The sequence below is a fragment of the Lagenorhynchus albirostris genome, chromosome 15 (assembly GCF_949774975.1).
Source record: "Lagenorhynchus albirostris chromosome 15, mLagAlb1.1, whole genome shotgun sequence".
Classification (NCBI taxonomy): Eukaryota; Metazoa; Chordata; class Mammalia; order Artiodactyla; family Delphinidae; genus Lagenorhynchus; species Lagenorhynchus albirostris.
This window is the reverse complement of record NC_083109.1, coordinates 14,645,430-14,668,950: the sequence shown is the minus strand read 5'-3', so window position 1 is coordinate 14,668,950 and position 23,521 is coordinate 14,645,430. Positions and strand designations below refer to the sequence as shown.

Here is a 23,521-nt window from a genome sequence, read left to right as displayed (position 1 = left end):
AGACCTGGGGCCTTCCCAGTGGCACAAGCATGACCATGGAGTCAGATCTGGATTCAAATCTCCCTTCGGTGGTTCCCAGCTGTAAAACTCTGGCAAGGGAAGACAGCCTCTCTGCATCTCAGTTTCCTCACCAGCAAAATGGGGACAGTCCTAGTCCTTGGTTCATGAGGGAACACATTTTAATCTCCCAGTGCAGAACTCAGAGCAGTATCTCAGTGGGTGGTGGAAATGGTTATTTTCACCAATTAAGGTCATCACAGAGTTAGAGCTAACACTGGAAACCAGGCACTTTACTCCCAAAGCAGGGGTCCTTCTACCCATCCCAGCCCCTCCCGATTTCTCAAGGGAATTCTGCCTCCTTCCTCCCACATCCTAATCCCCCCACCCCCACCATCCCGCCATGGGGATGTGTGGGCATCCCAGAAGGACAACCAAGTTCATTGGGGCTCAGGGGCCAGTGTCTCTTGGGCCCCAGGCAGCAGAGCAGCGGCCAGCTTTCCCTTTGGAAGTAGCTGGCTGTGGGTCCTGGTGCCCTCCTCGCCCCTCCTCCTGGGTGCCCAGACAGTTCCCGCCCCCGACACACACACTTCTCCTCATGCTCTGCACGTAGGCTGCTGGGGAGAGTATAAATTGGATAAAAGTCCATCAAACAGCGGCAATTAAGTTATTGATTTTCGACGCTGCCTCATTAAACTGGGAGCTCCTCTAGGCCTGTCCCAGAGATGGCTCTAATTTGACATCATGTTCAATTTGACAAAAGCAGGGCTTGGGATGTGAGGCTGGACAGGGTGGGGGTGATGGAAGGGGTGGGGGAGGGGGTGAATGGAAGGAGGGGCAAAGCTGTGTGGTCCATCCAAACCTTTCCAGATAGGAGGGTGTGAGATGCAAGACCCAAGAGGGAGTCTTGGGGGCTCAGGATAGGATCCAAGGGGGATGAGACTCAGACCTCACCTCAAGGAGATGCCCTCTTCTGGGTGCCCTGATGGTGAGGGGACGGGGCCCAGGCCTCCTGAGGTTCTGGGTAGGGCCCTCCTGGTGGGTTGGGCTCTCTGGGCCAGCGGGGCGGCATGCTGGGGGGTGACGCCAGTTCACTGCCTGGCTAATGAGTGGGGCTCTGCAAGTGCTACTGCAGCAATTCTGCTAAGTCCAGCCGGCCACCCACCTCTCCCGCCTCCAGCCCTCGATCACTCCAGACAGACACATGTATTTATTTTTCACTCTTTTGCATTTCTCATTTCCCTCTCCGTGTCCCCCCCGCCCCAGCCTCCTAAACCGGCCCTGCAATGCGCCTCTCTCTTTGGAGGCTCCGGCTCCCTATCAACCATGTCAGAGTTGCCTGCAGAAGCTGGGGAAGAGGCTTGGGCAAGCCCCCTCCTTCCTGATGCTTGGTACTCAGGGGTCTCCTATTCAGGGCAAGGGCATGATCCTAGGCACCTCCTCTTAAACAGAGAGAGGAGAAAGAAATAAACCCTATTGAGCACTCCCTACATGCTTAGCTTCACCAGCCACTTAAATCCATCACCTCTAATTCTCACAGCATCTCTGAGAGGCAGAGTGGGCCCCTCTAAATTACAGGTGAGGAAAGAGGTCAAACAGGGGAAAAGACTCGACTGAGGGCACAGACTGAGGAAGTGGTGGGATTTGAACCCAGGGCTCTCTAAGGCCAAAGTCCTCTGGGAGCCAGAGTCAGCACACACACACACAGTGACTCTGGATGGTGGCCTGGTGTACTGAATCACAATCAGTGACTCTGCCGCTTATTAGAAGTGTGGCCTTGGGTCTGTCATGAACCCCATTTTTGCCTCAATTTCCTCATTTGTGAAATGAGGGTGAGAGTACCACCAAACTCCTGGGATTGGTTTCAGAATTCAAATAGGTTTCTGTATGCAGCACCGAGGACAGTGCCCATCCCACACTAAGAACTCGATAAACGCAGGTTGCTGTCCTCTCAGCAGACGCTGCATGCCCGTATACAACGGCACAATCAAGCCTCCCTCACGGACAAACTGAAATGAGAGACGATACATAAAGCATCAGGCTCACGGTGGGTGCTCAATAACTAGTAGCTGTCGTAAGAGTTATGAGAGAGGGTCTCCCTGTCACTCTCCTCTGCATGTTCCCCTCTCCCCCTGGGCAAGGCACAGGGCCAGGCTGAGTGACTCCCCAGGGACAAGGATGAGCTCGCTCTCTCTGGCTGCATCCCTGGGACACCCGCGGGGATGATGGAATCATTTCCCCGATCTGGGATTCTTTATTGCAGCCATTACAGTTAATGCCGACACGTGGGGATGGCAAAGGGTCAGTGATTCACCACTGATTCCCCAAGGCCCCACACGCCCTCCCACCTTCTTCACAAGTCAGAAGCTCCCCAGAATCCGCAGACAAAAGGGTGCCAGGCCTGTGGCCGCTGTAGGACCACCTTGTGCCGTGCCCCTAAGTTCAGCGGTTTGCATTTGCGATGCGCCATCACGGCCATGCTCTCCTTCAGTCCTCACACCAAGTCTCTGACGTAGATGCAGGGCCATGCTGGCACGTGTTTAACCATTGGCTCTGGGGGATGGAGGGGTAGGGAGGAATTCCCTGCTTTGTAGTGTTTGCTGATTTCTACGGTGTAAATACTCTCACCATGGCCAATTTCAAGCTATGAATGTGGTATCAAGTGGTTCATAAAACTCCTGAAAATCAATACTTGGCTCTCATGAGCTGATACGAGCCGACTCCAGAGCAATCCTGCATCAATTCCATTTTACAGATGAGGAAACTGCTACACACCGTGAAGGGTGACAATGTAAATTAATAATGAAACCCATTATTATATACCCTTATTCAATGATAATGATCGATTAGGTTTATTAAATAACTTCTTTGTGATACATGCTATAACAAGCCCTTTATGTATAGTATCTCATGGAATTCATATAATAGAGCCTTGAAGTAAGCTCTATTAAGATTTCCACTTTGCAGACGAGGAGACGGAGGCTGAGTGATGTTTAGTAATGAACCCCTTTTGCCTCAATTTCATCATTTGTGACACGGGGGTAATATTACTACCAAGCTCTCAGGATCGCTGTGAGAACTCAAATAGATTTCCTTGTTCAGCAGCAAGGACAGCCCCTGGCTAAATTCATCTGTCAAGGAAATAGGAGAGGCAGGATTCAAACCCAGGTCGATCTGATGTCAAAACACACATGTACCTTGCCTTATAAGGCTGTAGGAGAGGGGATCAGTAGAAGTAGATAGGCAAATGAGAGAAGAGTCAAAGAAAGGAGAGCGAGGGAAGAGCAGAGGAACAGCAAGGAACTGGGCTCAGGATTCTTGCTCTCTGACAACTGGTTCAAGCCCAGACTTCCAGAAGCAGGGATGGGATTGGCTAGAATGAGCCATTTGCTGTCCATGGTGCTGCCACCCAGTCCTGCTACGCGGGATCAAGGGCCTAATTCCAGGCTGGCATAGGAAGGGTTGCCCAAAGGATTCTCGGGTAAATAGTATCTCAGAGCCCAGGGCTCCATGTGGAATGTTGGCTATGAAAAGGCTGGTCCTTGGAGAGCACAGAAGCCAGTGGTTCTCAACCTGGCTGCACATTAGAATCTCTTAGGAGCTTTAAAGTAAAACTGATGCTGAGCCCCCATCCCAGACCAATTTAATAGAGCTCTCTTGGGGTGGAGCACAGGCAAGGGGATTTTAAAAGCTCCTGCAGTGATTCTAAAGTGCATTCCAGACTGAGAACTGATGCTCCAGCCTTTGATTGAACTGACGAGCAAACTGAGTCACAGAGAGGCTCAATGACTTTCCCAAGATTAGGTTATTAGTAAGTCGCAGGAAAAGATTCAAACCCACAACACTGTAGCCAGCATGTCACCCTCCTGGACTCACTGTGCCTGTGCTGAGACCGGCGCCCAGAAGGAAGCAGCAAGGATGACACAAGCCACCAAATCAGCATGAGAAGTTGGACACTCCTACAAAGAGATGCCCCTCACAACTTCATGGAGACTGGGTGGACTTTGGCATCAGAGAGTCCTGGGTTCAAATCCCACCACTCCCTCACTCTGTGCCCTCAATCAAGTCTTTCCCCCTGTTTGACCTGTTTCCTCACTGGTACTTTAGAGGGGCCCACTCTGCCTCTCAGAGGTGCTATGGGAATTAGAGATGATGGATTTAAGTGCCTGGTGAAGCCAGGCATGTAGTAGGTGCTCAATAAGAGTTTATTCCTTTCTCCTCTCTCTATATGGTCAGAAGATCTCTAGGTCTGTGTCCTTGGCCCTGCGCAGGAGACCCGTGGGTACCAGTATCAGGAAGGAGGGGGCTTGCCCACTCCTCATTTCTAGTTTATCTGTTTTCTGACATGGTTTGTCATGGGGCAAGAACTGGAATCCATGCTCTGGTTCCCAGGCCAAAATTCTTTCCCTTCTTGTCCCTTTAAACCTTGCTGTCTGTGAATCCAACAGAAGCCCAAAATTGGGCCCCAGGACCTCCAGCTGCTCAGGGAGAAGGTGATGTCATGTGGAGTGGATGTCAGGGATTGAAGACAAATTCTCATTCCAGCCCTCTCCTTGGCTCTCTGTGTGGCGGTGGGAAAACTACTCGGCCTGACTGGGCCTCAGTTCCCCTTCCGTAAAATGGAAGCAACACTTTACCCTTCCTGTCTCCTGGGTGAGGGATACCCCTTAATAAGATGAAGGAGATGAAACGCTCTGGAAAAGAACAGAGTCCTCAACTAAGGTGACCAAGTGTCATGATTATGAAGATGTTTGTAATTATTATCATCCTGCCTCTTCCCTACCTCCCCTTGCCTCCCTGCTGGGCCTGGGGAAACCCTTGGCTCCCATTACCTTCTCAAACATTTATGAAGCATGAGTCCCACCCCCTGCTGCTGCCGGAACTGTATGGAATGCTTTCTATTAAAAATTAAAAACCACTTGTCAAGTCCCTGGGAACATTCAGATTACACAGGAAACAAGCCCCTTCTCAAACTCCCCCCCTCACCATGTCCCTCCCAACTCCCTCTTTGCTCATCACTTACAATGCCAGCTTACTGGACTGGCCTCAACCGCACTTCCGGCTGCCCACCCAAGGCAGCCTAATGTAGATGAATGATACACAGGAGATTCAGGAAAGTGGCTGCATGGGAAGGGGAGGTCGGAGGATAGAGGGGGAGGAGGCAGGTCCACAGACAAGTGACAGAGAAGGAGGCATAGAGAGATGGAGCAAGTAAATGGGTCAGAGACAGAGAAACAAGGGACAGAGAGACAGAGATGCAGAGAGATGGACAGAGAGAAAGTGAGAAAAACAGAGGTACCCAGACACATAGGGAGAAATTAGGATAGAGACAGAGAGATGAGGGTAAGAGAGGCAGAGATATAGAGAGAGACAAAGAGAGAGAGTGGGACAGAAAGAGGTAGCCACGGACTCACCCAGGCGGGCAACACTTGAGTGTGTGTGTGGATCTCATCTGTCCCCCTGAGAGAAGGGACTCCCCTACTATCCCTAACTGAGTCCCATAGGCTCTTCTATCCTCTCCACATTTAAACGGGACCCTCTGTGGAGTAGTCCGGTCACCTTGTTTGTTTGGGACAGCAACATTCTAAGTTTCTGCAGTAGCGTCCCTCTGCCAGTTGCAGAAAGCAAACAGTTTGGCTGATAATTCAGTTCCATTCAGTCACCCAATATCTACGGGGCACCTACCATGTGCTAGGCCCTTGAGGGCAGGACGGTAGATTTGTCACCTTTGTACCCACTGCCACGCGGGCACAGGGCCTAGCATAGCGAGGGTGCTCGTGTTCGCTGAGTGATTTGTTGATGGAAAAGACAAAGAAAGCTATGGGGCCGACTCCTGAGGGCCAGGGCCTCTGTTCTTCTCTGACACCTCTCTCCACCAGAAACCTCCTGTCCCACTTCTCCCCATCCTGGGTGGTGAGAGCCAGTGCCGTTGCTAGGCAAGGAGATATTGCACATATAGATCTTCCTGGACTTTAATTAAAAACATCTTTAGAAGTTGTCTCTGCAGAGGCCAGCGATTGATTCCTGGCTTGGGCCTGAGGGCTGTCGAGCCACACTCTCTCCAGCTGCAGATGGGACAATTGGAGGCTCCCAGCCAGCCACTGCCCTCCCCGAATGAGACTCCTGGGGAGCACACTGCCTCCTGCCTTCCTCCTTTCCTCTCTGCCGCCCTCCTCCCAAGCATGGGACCTGGGAATCAGATAGTGTGCCCTCCCGATATTATTTCCCCTCCTCTCTTGAGCCTCAGTTTCCTCACCTGTAAAATGGGGGTATCAGCACTTAACCCAAGAGAGTTCCTGGGAGGATGAAATGAGATTAGGGATGTGAAGGTGTTTTGCAAGCTGTAAAGTCCTGTGCACACTAAAGAGATGGTTGTGACTGTTTCCCATGTACACAGAGCCAAGTAGTTTAGGTTCTGATTCCAGGTTCTGGGTCTGGTTCCGGCTCCAGCTCTTAGTATGGAACCTCAGGCAAGTTACTTTATCTCTCTCTGCATTTTTCTCCTCATTGGTAAAATGAGGATAGAAATACCTGCCCTGCTTATTCCCCAGGACAGTGAGAATAAACGGAAATAGCTTTGTGAAAGCAGTGTTGGCCGATAGCTATTATTTAGTGAATGTCCCAAGAAGTGCAGACTGTACTACGAAAGTCTTTTTTCCATCTATTAAAGATGCTGCTCACAGAAGGGATTGGAATCCATGGGAAAGCAGCTGTGGCAGGGCCCCTGCCCGTTTCGACAGTCTGTTGAGCCCCAATCCCATGGTCCAGTAATGCCCATCCTATGGTATATGTACCACCACATACACGTTCTCCTTCACCACATTCTCCTTCCTTTGCTCCCAGCAGACATCACTAATCGACTGTGGCATTCTTTTCTGCTGAGCCCAAATGAGACCTCAGACTCCTCAACACAGCCCTACAGTCACTACCAGTCGATCAGAGTTGGCACCACAGATGAAACTGATCTGCTACCCCTTTGAGATCAGTGGCAGTATCTTGCTTATCTTTGTATCCCCACATACCTAGCAGTGACACGTACAGGAAAAAAAAGAAAAAGTGACATGTACACAGTAGGAGCTATTATGTATTTACTGAATTAAACCAACTGCTTATTTTTCTATCCCCTTGGGGCTATATATATATAAAGTAGGTGCTAATAAGTGTTTGCTTAGTTGGGTGACTCATCTTTGCAACCCCTCCAGAGCCAAGTACACTGGAGGCCTTGTAATATAATGGGTGCTAATAAACATTTGTGGATTTAATTCAATTACTTATCTTTATATCCCCTGCAGTGCCCAGAATAAAGCAGTGGCTAACAGATGTGTGCTGGATTGAACTTCTCATTTTTGTATCCTCAACAGTGCCAAGTATTTTGTCTTATACATAATTGGCATTAATAAGTAGGTGGAGTTGAACCGGGCACAGGAGCTCTGTGAAATTCTCTTGTGGTCCACTGGTCGGGTTGTGACAGCCTAGGGAAGGGGTCTAGCCCCCCAATATCAAGAGATTATCTAGTCTAACTCTTCTCTACCAAAACTCACTCCCTTGTTGATTTCACCCAGTCTCAAACTAAATTCTCTCTCTCTGCTGATGACTTCCGGAGTTGTAACTCCAGCCCTGAACTTGCTCCTGACCTCCAGACTCAGAGATCCAACTGTCCCCTTGAGAACTCCACGTGGATTTCCAGTAGACATCTCAATCTTAACGTGTCCAATAATGAATTCTTAATTTTGTGCTGCAAACTTGCTCTTCCTGGATCATTCCCCATCTCAGCAATAGCATCTCTATCCATCTAGTTGCTCAGGTCAAAAACCTCAGCATCATCCTTGTCTTCTCTCTCTCTCACTTCCCACATCCAATCCCTCACCAACCCTGTCGGTTCTACCTTCAGCATACATCCAGGATCCAAGTCACCATCACCTCTTGCCCCCAAGACTGCAGTTGTCTCCTCGTTGATCTCCCTCTTCTATCCTTGACCCCTACAGTCTATTTCCAACATGGCGGCCAGCAAATCATCTTTTAAAAATCTACGTTGGATCATATAACTCCTCTGCTCCCTATCTCACTCACAGTACAACCAAGGCTTTCAATGGCTACAAAGTCCTATGTGGTCCAGCTTCCGGTACCTCTTCTGACCTCCTTGGATCCTCTCCCCCTCATTTACTCTTCTCTTCAGCCACATTGACTTCCTTGCTATTCCTCAGACATGACCAGACATTATTCCTCAGGACCTTTGCACTCGCTGTTCCCTCCGCCTGGAACATTCTTCCTCTAGCTTAGTGGTTCTCCAAGTGTGGTCCCTGAACCAGTAGCATCAGCATCACCTTTGACAGCATCTTTGTTAAAAATGCAAACATTTCTAGGGCTTCCCTGGTGGCGCAGTGGTTGAGAGTCCGCCTGCCGATGCAGGGGACGCGGGTTTCTGCCCTGGTCCGGGAAGATCCCACATGCCGCGGAGCGACTGGGCCTGTGAGCCATGGCCGCTGAGCCTGCGCGTCCAGAGCCTGTGCTCCGCAACAGGAGAGGCCACAAGAGTGAGAGGCCCACGTACCGCAAAAAAAAAAAAAAAAAAAAGCAAACATTTCTAATAGCCCAGACCTACTGAATCAGAAACCCTGGGGAGGAGAGGGGAGCCATCTGTGTTTTAACAAGTCCTCCAAGTAACCTGGATGCACAATAAACTGTGAAAACTACTGTTTCACATAGCTCCTTTGTCCATTCCCTTGGTTTCTTCAGATCTTTGTTCAAGTGTTCTCTTATAAAAAAGAAAGGCTTTCCCTGACCCCTCTAAACTAGCACTCCCCCAGTATAACTCCCAATTCCCTTATTCTTCACAGCACTTACACCACAGGGTGCATTTATATGTTGACTTGTTTATTTCTTTCCTGTCTCTCTCCTTGCTCTAGATGTAGGCTTTCTAAGAATCCCCAATGCCTGGAACAGTGCCTGGCACAGAGTAGGCACTCAGTAAACATCTAGGCATGAATGAGCCCCCTCCGTGCTCAAAAGGGAATTTGGGGCCCAGAGAGGGGCAGGGACTTTCCCAAGGTCACGCGGGGGAGCCGGGCCTCCTGGCGGTCAGATGCAGGACCCGCTTCACCGCATTAGGCTCAGCATGGCTGGCGTGCCCCTCCTCAGAAGCATGGCTCATTGGACGCCCCCGGCACACCTCCCTTCCCTTTTAAGCTGTGAGTGGTTTAAATGGTGAGCGCTGCTGCCTTTCATGTTCCAGGCTGTGTCCCTTCTCCTTCCGATCTCGGAAGCCGCCCAGACCCTGGTGCTGCTTGTCGGCCCCGCCCCGCTTAGCCCAGATCAGGAGGCTCAGTAATTGTGACTGATTTTCAAAGCCGCCTGGAGTCTCTGTAAGCACCCCGGTGTCGGATTTGCCTCCCCTTCAAAAAGTTGCTCAAATGAAACAAACTAATTTAATTTCTGCTTCCTCTTTCCCCCTCCTGGGTTCCCCTGGCTTGTCCTAGTTAAGTCCCCACTTTTTCCTGAGCAGAATGTCAGAGTCAGTGGACCGGGAGAGGAAGGTGAGGCAGGGCTGGGGTTCCTTGGGGCCGTGCTCATGAAGCTGGGAGCTGGCGCTGCCTCCCACTCTCTGGGTGACCTTGAATGAGTCCTTGCCCTTTTCTCGGTCTCACTTTCCCCACGAGTGACACAGGAACCTTGCTGCTCCAACAGCCTGGGGGCCAAGCCCAACTTGCTCAGTCATTGACTTGCTATGTGACTGTGGGTACATCTTCTCCTCTCTCTGAGCCTTGGTGTTCCCACCTGTTCAATGGGGATGTTGACATCAGTCCTGCCACCACTCGGAGTTGGAGTGAGTGAAGTGGTGATGGGCAAGCCAACATGGCGCATATGGGGCTGCACCTCCTTCTGGATCCCTCATCCCCATCCACTCTCCACCCCACAGCAGAGGGGAATTTCTAAAATGCAAGTTTGCCCATGTTACTTCCTTGCTTAAGCCTTTCCCAGGCTATGTGCTTCCCTCAAGTCCTTCGCATATGATTCCAGCTTCCTTCTCCAGCCTTATCTCTCCCGTCATCCTTCTAGCCTTTTCCATGAAGAAACATGCAGTTCAGTTTTGGGTGAAGAGAGAGAGGGCCATGTCTCCTTCGGCCAGAGTTTGAGTCCGGGAGTGAGGGCTGCTGGACCTGGGAAGTCAGGGCTTTAAGCTACTTCTCACTTGCTGTGTGACCTTGGACTCCTGCTCTGAGCCTCAGTTTCCCCACTTGCAAAATTGAGTTCTAAGTGCTCCCTGGGTCTTTCCCATGGACAACCTCCAAATTTATCTCTCTAGCTCAGACCTTGCTGCTGAAACTGTATACTGAACTGCCTTTTCCAAGATCTCTCCTTGGCTTTCTAATAAATACTTCCAACTTAGCAAGTCTGAAACCAAACTCCTGATTTCCCTCCATCCCCCCAAAATCTGTTCCTCCCGCTGTTTCTCCCATCTCAGTAAATGGAGATTCCATCTATATAATTGCCCAGGTCAAAATCTCGATAGTCATCCTTGAATTTTCTTTCTCTCACGCCCCACATCCAATCTATTAGCAAATGCTTTCAGCTCTACTTTTGAAATATATCCAGAAGTTGAACTCTTTTCAATACCCTTACTGGTACCACCTTGTTCCAAGCCACCATCATTTCCTGCCTAGGTAACTGCAATATCCTTCTCAATGGGCAATCTGCTTCTGCCCTTACCCCACCTTCCCATCTAATCTTCATGGAACAGTCACAGGATCCTGTTAAAATTAAGTCACATCATGTCACTCTTCTGAACAAGCCCCTCCACTGACTTCCCAGCTTGCTGAGCCTAAAGGGCAAAACCCTGACTATGACCACGTGGCTGCGTGATCTGGTCGCTTTTCTGCTTCCCCTCAGAGGGAATTCAACCTTGGGACCTTTGCATGTACTGTTCCCACTGCCTGGAATGCTGTTCCCTAGGGCCCATGCCGTCACTTCTTTCAAGTCTTTGCTTCAGTGTCATCTTCCCAGACCCATGATCTGTTAACTTTTTTGCTGCCTGTCTTCCTCGGCCAGAATGTCCGCTCTGTGAGAGAGCAGGGAGGCTGGTCTACCTTCTCCTCGCTGTGTCCCCAGTGCCTATGCATATCTGTTCAATGAATGAATGAATCCGTTCAACAGACACACAGCCTGTCACATGCACAGGCTATGGCCGTGCAGGGGCACACCTGTGCACGTGTGAGATGCGTATGCACACACTCACATGTGCACCGTGAGTGTGTGAATGCCAGCCCACACCCACATTCACACCCTCGCCATTCCCTGTTCTCCCACCATTCCTTCATGCTCACCATTTTCTCCGGTCCACTCCCTTCTCTTCCGTCACCGGCTGCCCACTCAGTACCCACCAACCTGCCAGATCTGGTCCAATCCGGGGAAGCCGGGGCTGACTGCACTCTTCCCCCCAAACCCAAATTCCCCCGGCCTCTGCCATGTAGCTGCAGAGCTGGAAGGCCAAGTGAGAGGCTGTGCCAAGCCCTTGGCCACAGTATGTCAGCGACAGCACGTGTTCTAGGACCTAGGGCCACTGCTCCCTGTCCGGTCTGGCTTGCAGGTGACTTAGCCTAACGCGGTGGGGAAGGTGGCAGCTACTGGCTTGCCCCTCATGCCACGACTCCAGCTTCTACCAGGAGCCCTCGGCTAGGTGGGACCTTGATGGTCGTTCCACTACCTGTGGGCCCTACGGTGGGGGAAGGCAGATTCATCCAACCTTTCCTTTCAGTGTCCCGCTGCTGTGCAGATGTGTTTCTGAGGATGTCTGGGTCTGAAGGCTTCCTGCAGATGCGTGTCTCGGTGTGCGTCCTGCCTTTTCTATTACAACTGTGTGTGTGCGGTGCCCCTGGTGTTTGCAGCCACACCTGGGAGGGGGTGGCTGAATCTGTGTCCGGGGGCTCGGCCACCTCTGTGAGCCTGTGTCCCCAGGTGGCTGGGTCTTGGTGTACTGGGGCTTCCCGTGGGCCGTGGAGGAAGCTGCCTGGAGGTTGTCGCGTCTGGCTGTGCCCATGCCTGTCTGCGGCTACGCTCTGGTGAAGCCCGACCCCAGGATGGTAAAGATGTCTGGCTGTGGCTTTCGCCTGTGTCTAGGTAGGTGTCTGTGCATAAGCTGCGTCCACGTGAGGGGCTGTTTCCTGGGTGACGTTGCACGTAGCTGTGTCTAGTGTGAGGGCGTGTCTGGTTGTGTGGTGGGGTCTTGTTTCAGCTGTGCCCACTCTGGTTGATTTAGGTTGTAGGTGTGCCCATGTTCGGTTGTGCCTGCATTTGTGTGGGAGTTGCGGCCAAGGGCTGTGCTGTGTCTGGGTGAGTTGAAGTCTGGGGAAGGGCCGTGTCCAGGTGGACAGCCATGCCTGTGTGTGTGACTGTCCCGATGCTGTCCACGCATGGGGCCGTGCCTGAGCCGGGCCGTGGACAGGTGGACAGCCGAGCTTGTGGGTGGGTCTTGGCCTGTGCGATTCTGTGTGGGTGTATAAGCATGTCCAAGTACGTCTCTGTGTCTGCACAGTCCACATAGGGACTGTGCCCGTGTATGTGCCTGAGATCACGTGTGTGTCTCTGTCCAGAAGTGCAGCTGCGACTGCCCGGGACTGTGCCTGAGTCCGTGTGGGCACCTGGGCTCACACCTATACCCCGTCTCCCCTGCCCCTCCCCGCAGCAGGCTCCTTCTCACAACCTGGCAGCTCCCCTTCCCCCGTTCCCCAGCTCCCCGCGCCCCTCAGAGTGGGCAACCCACCTGTGGGTGAGAGCTCGGCCACGCTGCCGATGTAGGGGCCGTGCAGGAAGCGGGGCTCGCTGTCGTTGATGTCCTGCACCTTGATGATGAACTCCGACTCAGGCTCCAGCAGGCGGTTGGTGGCGCGGTCCCGAGCTTGAGCCCGCAGCGTGTAGAAGGTTTTCTGTTCCCGGTCCAGGCGCTCCATGGCGTGGATGTCGCCCGTCAGCTCATCGATCAGGAAGATGGTACCAGCGCCCTCGCCTGAGATGGTGTACTTGATGGCCCCGTCACCCTCGTCTGAGTCCGAGTGGATCTGGGGAGGCAGGGTGGAGGCTGGGGTGGGGGCTCCTCCTGGCGCTCCCCCTGGCCAAGTCCCACTGGGGGCCTGTGCCTAAGCACATCTCTTCTCTGACATACCCATTCTCCAGTGAAGACTGAGGCTGGGGAAGTCACGCGTCATCCCGTCCCGGGCCTCACTGTCTGGGCTGGAGTGCTTCACTAGCCCGCCATGGCTTTTCCTCCTCCAGCCCCGCCCCTGCAATCTACCTTCCCCTCTGCAGCCAGAGCTGCCAGCCTCAGGGGCAGACCTGAACACGTCCTCCCCCGCCTGCAACTCTCCCATGGCTCCCTATCGCCCTTACAAAGAAACCAGAACCACCTCCACAGCTCTCTGCTGCTTCCTCGAGCGCCCTGTCCTTATTTCTCTGTCTACTGAAAGTCTACTCATCCTGCGAGGCTCAGTTCAGACGCCGCCTCTTCCCAAAAGCGTTTATGGATTCCCTCCCTGCCCCTACCTCCAACCCCACCATTCCCCTCCAAGATCTTTGCGATACAGCAGGTCATCATTATCACGTTCAGCCTGTGGGACTGCTGCAGCCACGCTTCTCAAATCTCACTGTGCACGCAAATCACCCGAAGATCCTGGTAAAAAAAAAGCTGCTGGCCATGACCTCACTCTGAGTTATAGGTCCAGGATCCCTAGTCTCTGAGCCCCCGGAGGTATTTTCTTACTCATCTGGTACCTGGAGAGCCAGCCTCAGGGCTTGGCACATGCCGGGGACAGGGAGTTAAGGGACAGAGGGGGAAAGGGGATGCAAATTGGAGGAGCACCTGTTATGTGCCAGGCAGTGTACTAAGCAATTTACATACTTATCTGGTTCAGAGTTCTTTAAAAAAAAAAAAATCCCTACTAGGGGACTTCTCTGGTGGTCCAGTGGTAAAGAATTCGCCTTCCAATGCGAGGGATGCGGGTTGGATCCCTGGTGGGGGAACATGCCGCGGGGCAGTTAAGCCCGCGCGCGCCACAACTACTGAGCTTGCGCGCCTCAACGAGAAAGCCCGCGGGCCGCTAACTACAGAGCCCACGTACTCTGGAACCCGCGTGCCACAGCTAGAGAGAAGCCCGCGCGCTGCAACGAAAGATCCCGCATGCTGCAACTAAGACCCGACACAGCCTAAAAAATTAAATAAATAAAAACAAATAAAATAAATATTAAAAAAAAATCCCTACTAGAGTAGGTTTTGCTATCGTTACTTTGCAGATTTTTTTTTTTTTCACTTTCCCACTGAGGATTAGAGAAATAGGATGATCTGCTCAAGGTCAGACTGCTGGAGGAACCGGCCTGGTCCACAGCCTGGGCTTTCTCACTCCATCCTCAGGCCTCCTGGGAGGAGCCCATGGCGGCAGAAGAGGCAGTCCAGCCTGGTCCAGCCTCGGCTCCAGCATCACCTCCCTGTGAGTCCTCGCACAAGTCACTGTACCTCTCTGGGCCTCAGCTGCCTCCTCTCTAACATGTGGGTCATAATAGCACCTCCTTCTAGAGGTGCTGGAGGGGCTAATTGAGCATAAAGTCCACATAAAGCCCTTAGCACCTTCCTGGCACCAGGTGACACAATATGTAACGGCCAGCCCGGCAGAGGCACTGCCCATGGAGTGGTACTGCAGCAAAGCCCCTGCTGGTTCAGATGGGAACCCCTTGGATGCCGGATCACAGACAGGTCGGAGGGGCTGAGGAGGCTGAGGCAAGGGAGAGGAAACAGACTATTTACCACAGGTGGGGAGCTTTTTCACTATTTTAACAACCGGCACAACTATACCAGTTTGTACTAGCTGAAAATCAGCCCTGCCTGTGACATAATAAGTGTCCCATAAATGGTAGCTATCGTTATTATTATATTATTACTAAATGTTAGCTATATATAACTAGGATTTAATCCAGGCACTGTTAAGCTCCAGAACCCAGGCTGTTTTCACTGCACTGAGATCTCCTGGGCAAGGAACCAGCAGAGGGACTGTTCTCCCAAATAGAAACGCCCAAGTCCTTATCCTTCAACGTCCAAATCTCTGAGGCAGCTCTGAGCAGAGGAAAACGCATCCATTGAAGCTGGTGACCTTGGGCAGGTCCCTGCTCCTCTCTAAGCTTCCGCAAAGATGGGGCGTGAACAAGAAAATCCCTAAGGCTCCTTTCGGGCCAGGACAGCATGTACCCCAGCCCACTCAGCAGGATAACAGGTGCCAATGAAATCACCATGAAGAGGGATGAAAGCCCACCCCCCGCCATGCAGGAGGAGTCTGAGTATAAATTCTGCTGGTGGAACTTTGTGTCTGAAGGGTGGATTATAGAAGTGCTATTTGGAAGATTGAATGGCCCATAAACATTTTCATATTTCATTAGCCGATTAATGGGCATCTCTCTCTTTTTGGCGAGTCTGCTGATTCTCAGCAGAAATTGCAGGGAGTAAATGGAGGCGTTGGGTGGAAACTTTCCGGGTCCCTGTCCTGTTATGGATTGCCCCAATTAATGCCCATCCTGGGCTCCACTGTGAAGCCTTCTTCCTGTCCAGTTACTGTTAATAGATTTCTCATAAGTGGCTGGATTGTAAAAACCTCATAACTCAGTTTAATACCCCCAATAAAATTATCTCAAGACATCAGCCCTGAATCACCGGCAGTGCTGGGGATGAGGAGACCTGTCTCTCCTGTTTGCTGTTTATGCTCTTCCTCCACCTTTGCCCAGGGGAGCTGGGGACAGGAGCGGGCAAACGTGTTCCCTTTTAGGGTGCCTCCACCCACTTCCCAATCAGACCTGTTGCGAGCTTTTATTTAATCAGTAAACATTCCCAAAGAGTGTGGGAGAATAGATACCATTTGGGGGAATGCTTAACACCTGTAATCTTATTAGTCTTCGTCACCACCCTATGAAACATTATTATTATTCCCATTTCTCAGATGAGGAAACTGAGGCACAGGGAGGGGAGGTCATTTGCTTTGTCACCCAGCTAAGTGCAGGAAGCCAATCTCCTGATCCCACGGCTCACTAATGTTGTGATCAACCTGCACGGCTTGTTAATTGTACCCCTCTGGGTCTGTTTTTCCATCTGAGAAATCAGATCAAGTCCTACCTCGCACAGGTGTGGTGAAGATGAAACGTGAGCATGTTGGTAATGACCTACACACTCTGCAAGTGGCTGTTTCCTTCCCTTTCTGTCTCCATCATGTCCCTGCTGCCCTTGACATTTTATCCCAGACCCTGGCCAGGGATCACCTACCATTGAGGATGGGGGAGGAGGGAGTGGAACCCAGTAGTGATGTCACTGATACTCTTCCGTGAAGCACCACACAGAGCTCACAGTGGGGTGCAGTAGCTACTCTCTGGGGACTGCAGAGTCCGAACAGGGCGGGTCGGCCTGCGGAGAAGCTAAGAGCTCAGAGCTGCAGGGTTGGGCTGGGTTGGGGCTGCTCGCCCCACCTGCCTGGGTCCTGGCTCTGGAGTGGAGAAGAACTGCCTGTGGTTCTACTCCAGGAGGGTATTTCTCAAGAATCTCAGCTATGAGGCTGGAGGACGGTGCTCTTATTTACCGAGCACCTACTATGTGCCGGATTGCAGGCCTCTGCAGAAATCTAATTTAATTTTGTGGCATATGTAAATATCCCCCCATTTTCCAGGTGAACAGACTGAGATGGGCTTAGTGCTGTTTGATTCCAAAGCGCAGGTTAGTCCCTCTGCAGCCTTTGGAACCTCGTTAGTCCACTTACAACGTTTCTGGCTAAAGAAGCGGGAGAAAGGAAGATGGAGTAGGCTACAGGGCATTCACTGGGCTTCACGGCTGGGGGAGAGGCCTGTACCACCCTGTACCCGCACGCCATGGTTATCGGCGGCCTTTTCAATCTGAGCCTCTATTTTATGAATTTTATCATTTGGAAAAGGACTTCACGACACAGATCAGGAGAGGTGATGGGCCTTGTATTCAGGAATGGCCGGTGCCAGCCTCAGCTTTGTCACCCACTTGCTGCCTGGCCCTGAGCAAGAGGCTACCCTCCTCTGAGCCTCAGTTTTCTCATCTATAAATGAAATGGATAATGCTTCCCCACAGAGTCCAAAGATTCATCAGATAGTATGTGGGAGCTCCTGGCTCACAGTGAGTGCTCAGTGAAGATGAGTTTCCTCTCCTTTCCTGGCACCTGGTCTCAGAAGAGATTGAGGGTCATCTAGTTCATTCCCCCATCTCCTGACGCAAGAACCATAGGCTCAAATCCTGATCCACTGGAGACACAGGGGCCATCATGCAATATCTTCTTGTGTTTTAAACTCAGCTTGTTTCCTCCTTCAGGCAGCCCTCCCAGATGCCTTCCCATTTGCCCTCCCGCTGCTCTGTACCCCTGTCCCATGCACACTCCCCTCTGCTCCACACTCCCCTGTAACACCTTCGTGTTGCAATCTGTCTCCTTAGTTGTCATGGGGCTCAGGGGCAGGGACTAACTTTGATTTGTCTTTGTCTGAACTCCCCACGCCTGGCACACGCTAGCTGTCCTGACAATGCATGCAGAGAAAATACAGGGGGAGTGGGACAGATGAGTGTGAGTGTGTGTGTGTGTGTATGTGTGTGTGAGATGGTGAGCTCCCTGAGGATCAAGCATATGGCTGTTCATTGCTCCCTGGTCCCCAGGATAGGCCACAGACCAAACATTGAATACATGAATAATGAAATATACAACTGTCATTAGAATTCTCCAACTGTCTGCTGGGATTTCTGGAGGATCCAGTCACTCTGTTAAATCCCAGGTGCACCTGAGCTAGACTAGGAAGGTCAGTCACTGGGCACACTTCTAGACCCCCTACTGTTACCTCCTTGATAGCTCATAATGATCTTGGGACTCAGAGATTATCCTCTCCCCACTGTACAGTTTGGCAAGCTGAGGCTCAGAGAGGGCCCACATCGTACTTAAAGCCACACAGCTAACAAGAGGCAGCCCGAGGCCTGTCTGGCTCCACATCCTCGGTTCTTTGCATCGAGTGTAGACGGCCCCTGAGGGAATTCCCCCTCCCTAAGCCCCAGCCCTGGATGATAAACAACATGAAAAACACCAGAGTGATGGCTTCTCATCCTGGGGGGCTGAAAAATGGGATTTACGAGGCCATTAATTACTTCCTCCTAATTAAATCAAAATTAAATGCGAGCAGAGGTACGTCTTCCTTATTAAAGACAATTAAACGGACAGTGCAGCTACACAAATAAAACAAGTCCAGGATTCAAACGGAAAGCAAATCAAATAAAAAGCCTCCCCTGGAACGAGGGGTTTGCTCATGTCTGTGCTACTCGTAAACCAGGAGTTCATCAATTTTCTTTAAATATTAGCAACTTAATTAAATCTGCTCTCCTCCTCACCTTAATCCTGCCGTATATCTAAAATAGATCTCACCGCCCACAGGAGTTGGTCATAAGTGCTGACCCCATAATTCTCTCTTTAAAAAAAAAAAAAGAAATTAAAAATCCTACAAAATCCACATCCAGCTGACAGAAGCCTCGGGGGAAATTACAGTTCGGAAAAGGGATTAGTCCAAGTACCCAGATTATATGGAAATGTTGGTAGGTTGCTTTGAGGGTGGGTGTTGTGAGAAGGTGAGGGGAAGAGGTGAGCCAGGCTGCCGGGGGTGGGGAGTAGGGGGGGCAGGACAGCAGAGGGAGCTGTTGGTGTGGGGCCCTGGTGACAACGACTGGGGCCAGTGGTTCCTGCAGGTGCTGACAGGAGCCTGGCGGTGAGTGATGGAGGAGGCAGTTGTAAAATAGGTTACCGTTGGGTGCCCAGGGTTCACTCGGCTGATGGTGCTGTTGCTAAGCTACCTTTGGAATTCGGCAAGGACAGATGCTCCCTATGGCTCCCTGGGGCGGGGGACCGGGAAGCAGTGAATTAACTGAAACCGTGGAGAAGTCCTTTTTCCCTGAAGAGCGAGAGAGCCTGGTATGAGTGTGTGTGTGCATGCATGCACACGACCACTTGAACAAATGTGGGACTTGGCTGGAAAGGGGACAGGTGGCTTTTTAAAAGGCTGAGCTCATATTCCTAGAGCGAGGGGTGGGCTGGCAACCACGTCCCCCTACTTTGTGGTGAGAAACTAGGACATCAGGTTGCCCAGAAGGCTTTCGGAATTGGGGGCAGGGGTTCATAATATCTATGCATACTCTAGGTGGTGGAAATAACAGGTGAGACCCATCATAATAAAAGCTAATACTTACTGAGCACATACCAGGTGCTCTCCAGGTTCCTGACATATGCTAACTCATTGAATCCTCACCGCAACTCTTTGAGGAGGTGCCAGGTATAGCCTCACTCAGCAGATAAAGAAACTAAGGCACAGAGAGGTTAAATAATGTGCCAAGGTCAGAGAGGGAATCAGCAGCAGAGCTGGGATTTGAGCCCTGGCAGTCTGGCTCTGGTTGGCCTCCCTGCACCACACACTATACCATCTTTCACAAGAAAGGGTGCTTTGGGTACATGTTTGCAAAGAGATGGAAACTTCTCTCTCCTTCCTGCATGGCGTGCTTTTCTGTAGGTGGCCTTGAGAGTAAGCAAGGAGGGGCTCTGGGTGAAGATGATGGAGGGGGAAGATAACGTAGTCATGACAGCAGTGGGGATGCTGCGAGAGGCTGCTGTGAAGAGAAGACCCCCAGGGCTGGGCACAGTGCTTGGCTCATAGAAGATGCTTAATATAGGACGGTACTGTACAGCACAGGTAACTCTACTCAATGATCGGTAATGATCTATATGGGAAAAGAATCTAAAAAAGAGCGGATATATGTGTATGTATAACTGACTCACTTTGCTGTATAGCTGTACAACATTGTGAATCAACTATACTCCAATAAAAATTTTAAAAAAAATTGCACTGGGCCCAGACCCGGTGTCAGGAGAGCCTTGTCTCTTGGGGTTGGTTCTACCACCGTGCTGGTCTCACCCCATCTCTGTTAATCCAAACTCTCTGGAAAGCTAACTGGCCTTGGCATGATGTTCTCTGCCTCTAGCCTCAGCTTCCCCATCTTCTAAGGCAGGGACTTACTAGGGTTCCCCCATCGCTGACAGACTGGGTTCAAGGCAATAGGGGTGGCGTTTGACTCATGACGATAATGGCTAGGTGGATGCAGGTTGCAAGTGGTGAATCAGCGGCTGGTTTCTCTCATCTTTTCAGGAGGTGAGCGGCTGAGGAAGCCTTCTCAGAGCCCCAGCTTCCGGGTAGGCAAGCGGGCTGAGGTGCCTGAGACCAGCACAGCTGACATTCAGGGAGATGTGTCAGAGTCCTTCCCTGACTTTCTGGGGCTTCCTGGACCAAAATCTCTCTCCCAGGCCTGGAGGTCTTGGAGATGTTTGGAGAATCAGAACACAGGTTCCAATCCTGGCTAAGCCACTCGCCCACTGTCTGCCTGCCCTCTCTGCGCCTCCAGTTCCTTGCCCACAAAAGGGAACGATTTCTACCTTGCAGTTTAAGGGTTAAGTGCTTCACATGGGAATAATGAGAAAACAACAATAAACAAACAACCAGGCCACAGGCCCAACACTTTCTGTGCTCAGTTTTCTTCTGTAATCCTTTCAACAACCCTCAGAAGTGGGCTCCCCTAGCCCCACTTTTACAGACGAAGAGACTGAGGTCCAGAGAGGTGAAGTAACTTGTTTCAGGTAATACGGTTAATGGGTTGGTTGGCAGAACCGGGCCTCGAGCTCAGGCGTGTCTGGCTCCAAAGTCTGCATCCCTAGCTACCTCACCATTAGCTACTGCCCAGCTGGCACTGGCTCCTCCTTCCCCCTCCCCTCACCCCATTCTACCAGCCCCACCATCTCACCGCCCTGGCTGGGAGTCAGGAGTCCTAGGCTCTGCCACTAGTTTGCTGGGTGACCTTGAGCAGAGACATGAACCTCTCTGTGCTCTGTCAAATCTTCACTTTGCTCTGTTGTGGGGATCAACTTCAGCCACATGTATGGAGGGGAGAGTAGCCAAGGACCAGGGATGACTGTATCTAGACCAGTGAGAATCTGGGTTTCCTGCAAGACAAACCCACAAGGTTTACATCAAACTTTCCTCTCCTCCTTGTCGAGGGTCCTGAGCCATGAGCCTTGAACTGAGCAGCCTGGTCAGCCTCCCAATTCTCAGACTCATTTAAGCACACAGGAAATTCCACAGTTGGTCCCCCCTCACCTCTGCTGACCAAAACTTCCTGGAAAGCTGACTGGCCTCGGCAGAAGCCAGAGAACTGTCCCTGGGCACTGCGCTGCTTTTCCTGCCCTATAAGCACCCTCCACCTCAACATCTCAACTGCGGACAAGTCTCTGAAAAAGCCAGGTTCCGTCAGGCCTCCATGTCTTTTGATAGGCTATGCCCTCTTCCCCATCAGCCTAAACTCCTACTCATACATCAAAACCCAGCTCAGGCATTTAGAAAACACTTCCATGAAGCCAGCCAACACATACCACTTATTAAATGCCTACTCAGTGCCAGGTGCTGACCTGTGAAGCTTTTTATGTACCAGGGTGTCTCCAGCATCGCACCCATGGGGGCGCAGGGATTAAATGGATGAAAAGTCCTTCTCAGCTCCTTATACTCTCAGGGCATAGATCTTCTGCCACGTTAAGCAACACTTACTCAGAGTGTGAGAAAGCAGCTTTCATTCCTTCCTTCATTCATTCAATGAACAATTTGTGAGCAATGTCTGTGCTAGGCACTAGGGATTTTATGGTGAGCAAAACACACAATCTAATAGGAAAGACATGCATTAATTGCATAATCAAACAAACACACGCATAGTTAAGTGTTATGAAGGAAAGACACCAGGACCTAGGACGGCACATAACAGGGAGGGATGGCCACATGCAGAGGGGTCTGTCCCAGCCTGGTGTGGTCAGGGGCAGCTTCTTTCAGGAAGTGGCATTTGAGCAGAGGCCTGAGTGTGAGATAAAGTAAGCAGCAGAAGTAGTAGAACGGAGCAGGAGAGAGCAGTTGAGGGAGGCAAACAATCTAGATAAGGGGGGACGGGGCTGGCAGGAGCCTGTGGGAGCATCGGAGGGACCATCAGAAGGGCATCAGAAGGGTGTGTGGTCGGAAACTCAGAGCGAGCGTGGCAGCAGATGAGGCTGGAGGAGGAGCCGGTCTTGGCAAGCGGCGGGAGGGAATCTGGATTTGACCTCAAGTGCATGGGAAGCTACTGAAGAATTTTAAACACAGTGGGGACAGTTTGTGAGTGACATGATCAGATGTGCAAACTCGTTTCTCCATTCTAGATGCATCTAGCGACAAGATGGACTGGGTTTCCCTCCCTACTAGTACTCTTTGCTCTAAGATGCAGAAGGAAGAGGGACTAGAGAAGGATGCGTAGTAGTAATGGGAGCAGAGTGATGACCCTATTGTCTGCTCCTGACCAGGGGCAGCCGGGAGGAGGCAGTAGGGACTGGGATTTGGGGGGGAGGGGAACTGGGGTCCCTTGCGTCTACCAGCGGGCGTCTCCGGGGTCCCGGGCGCGGGACAGCGGGTGCGGGGTCCCACTTTACCTTGCCCACGTACAGGGGCTCGGTGCCCGTGTACTCCTCCACCACGAAGAACTGGTTCCACACCCAGCCGCGCTTCACGCGGCCCGCGCCCGGCGCGCCGTTCTGCGCAGCCCCGTACGCCGAGGGCGCAGGCGTGCCCGCCGCCCACAGGGGTCCCGGCGGCGGCGGCGGCATCAGCAGCAGCAGCAGCAGCATCGCGGGCGACAGCGCCGCTCCTACCCGGAGCCCCCGACCGTCGGGCCGCGGCCTCATGCTTGGCCTGCGAGGGGCCCGGGCCCAGGAGCATGGACGGGAGGTACCAGGGCGTCGCCGCTTGGTGGCAGGACGGAGCGGCGCCGCGTCACATGGTGGCCTTAGCGCGGCCGCCGGGGCGCCGCCCCCGACGGGGCACCCGGACAGGCCCGCGGCCCTGAACGCCGCCCAGCCGTGGAGGCGCCCGGCTGGAGGGGGAGGGGGCGCGGCCGCACCCGGGGCATGGACGGCCCCCCGGGGTCCCCGCCCGCGCCCCCCTGGCGTCGCCGCGGCCGGATCACCAGGCAGCGCCTTGGCAGCTCCGGAGTCTGGGGTGCGCCATGGTCCCTGAGCACAGGGGTCCTTCGGGGACGAGAGGCTGTCCGGGCCAGGAGCCTGCGAGAAAAACAAGAAAACATCAGAGGAGGCTCTCTGCGGGGACAGGGCAGGTTGGGTCCACCTTTTTGTCCTTTAGGTACTAATTAGACACCTACCATGTGCCTGGCACTGTGCAGCGTGGGGCAAACAAGACAGAGTGGTTCCCGCCTCCTTGGCCCACGGCTTGGTAGCCCTGCCTCTCCCCCTCCCCCAGCCCTGGCTGCTCCCTTTCCACTCCCGTCGCACACCTCTCCTCTCCCCCGCTCTCCCAGCACGCCCCCTTTCCTCACAGCCCCCGCATCCAGCCCTTTCTTGGTGGTTCTGGGCTAGCCCGGGTGCCCACAGGGGCCGGGACCTTATGA

General features: G+C 52.3%; 1 protein-coding gene across 2 annotated transcripts in view; it reads right to left on the bottom strand.

The window, feature by feature from the left end:
* Positions 1 to 22,802, bottom strand: part of CDH22 (cadherin 22) — a 70,772-nt gene extending 47,970 nt beyond the window's left edge. For both annotated transcript variants that reach the window (XM_060123287.1, XM_060123288.1), the window contains exons 1-2: positions 22,551 to 22,802; positions 12,755 to 13,049 (exon numbers count right to left, since the gene is read on the bottom strand). In XM_060123287.1, the coding sequence (XP_059979270.1) occupies positions 12,755 to 13,049; positions 22,551 to 22,802 (547 nt within the window). The remainder of the gene's footprint in view (positions 1 to 12,754; positions 13,050 to 22,550) is intronic.
* Between the last annotated feature and the right edge of the window lie 719 nt (positions 22,803 to 23,521).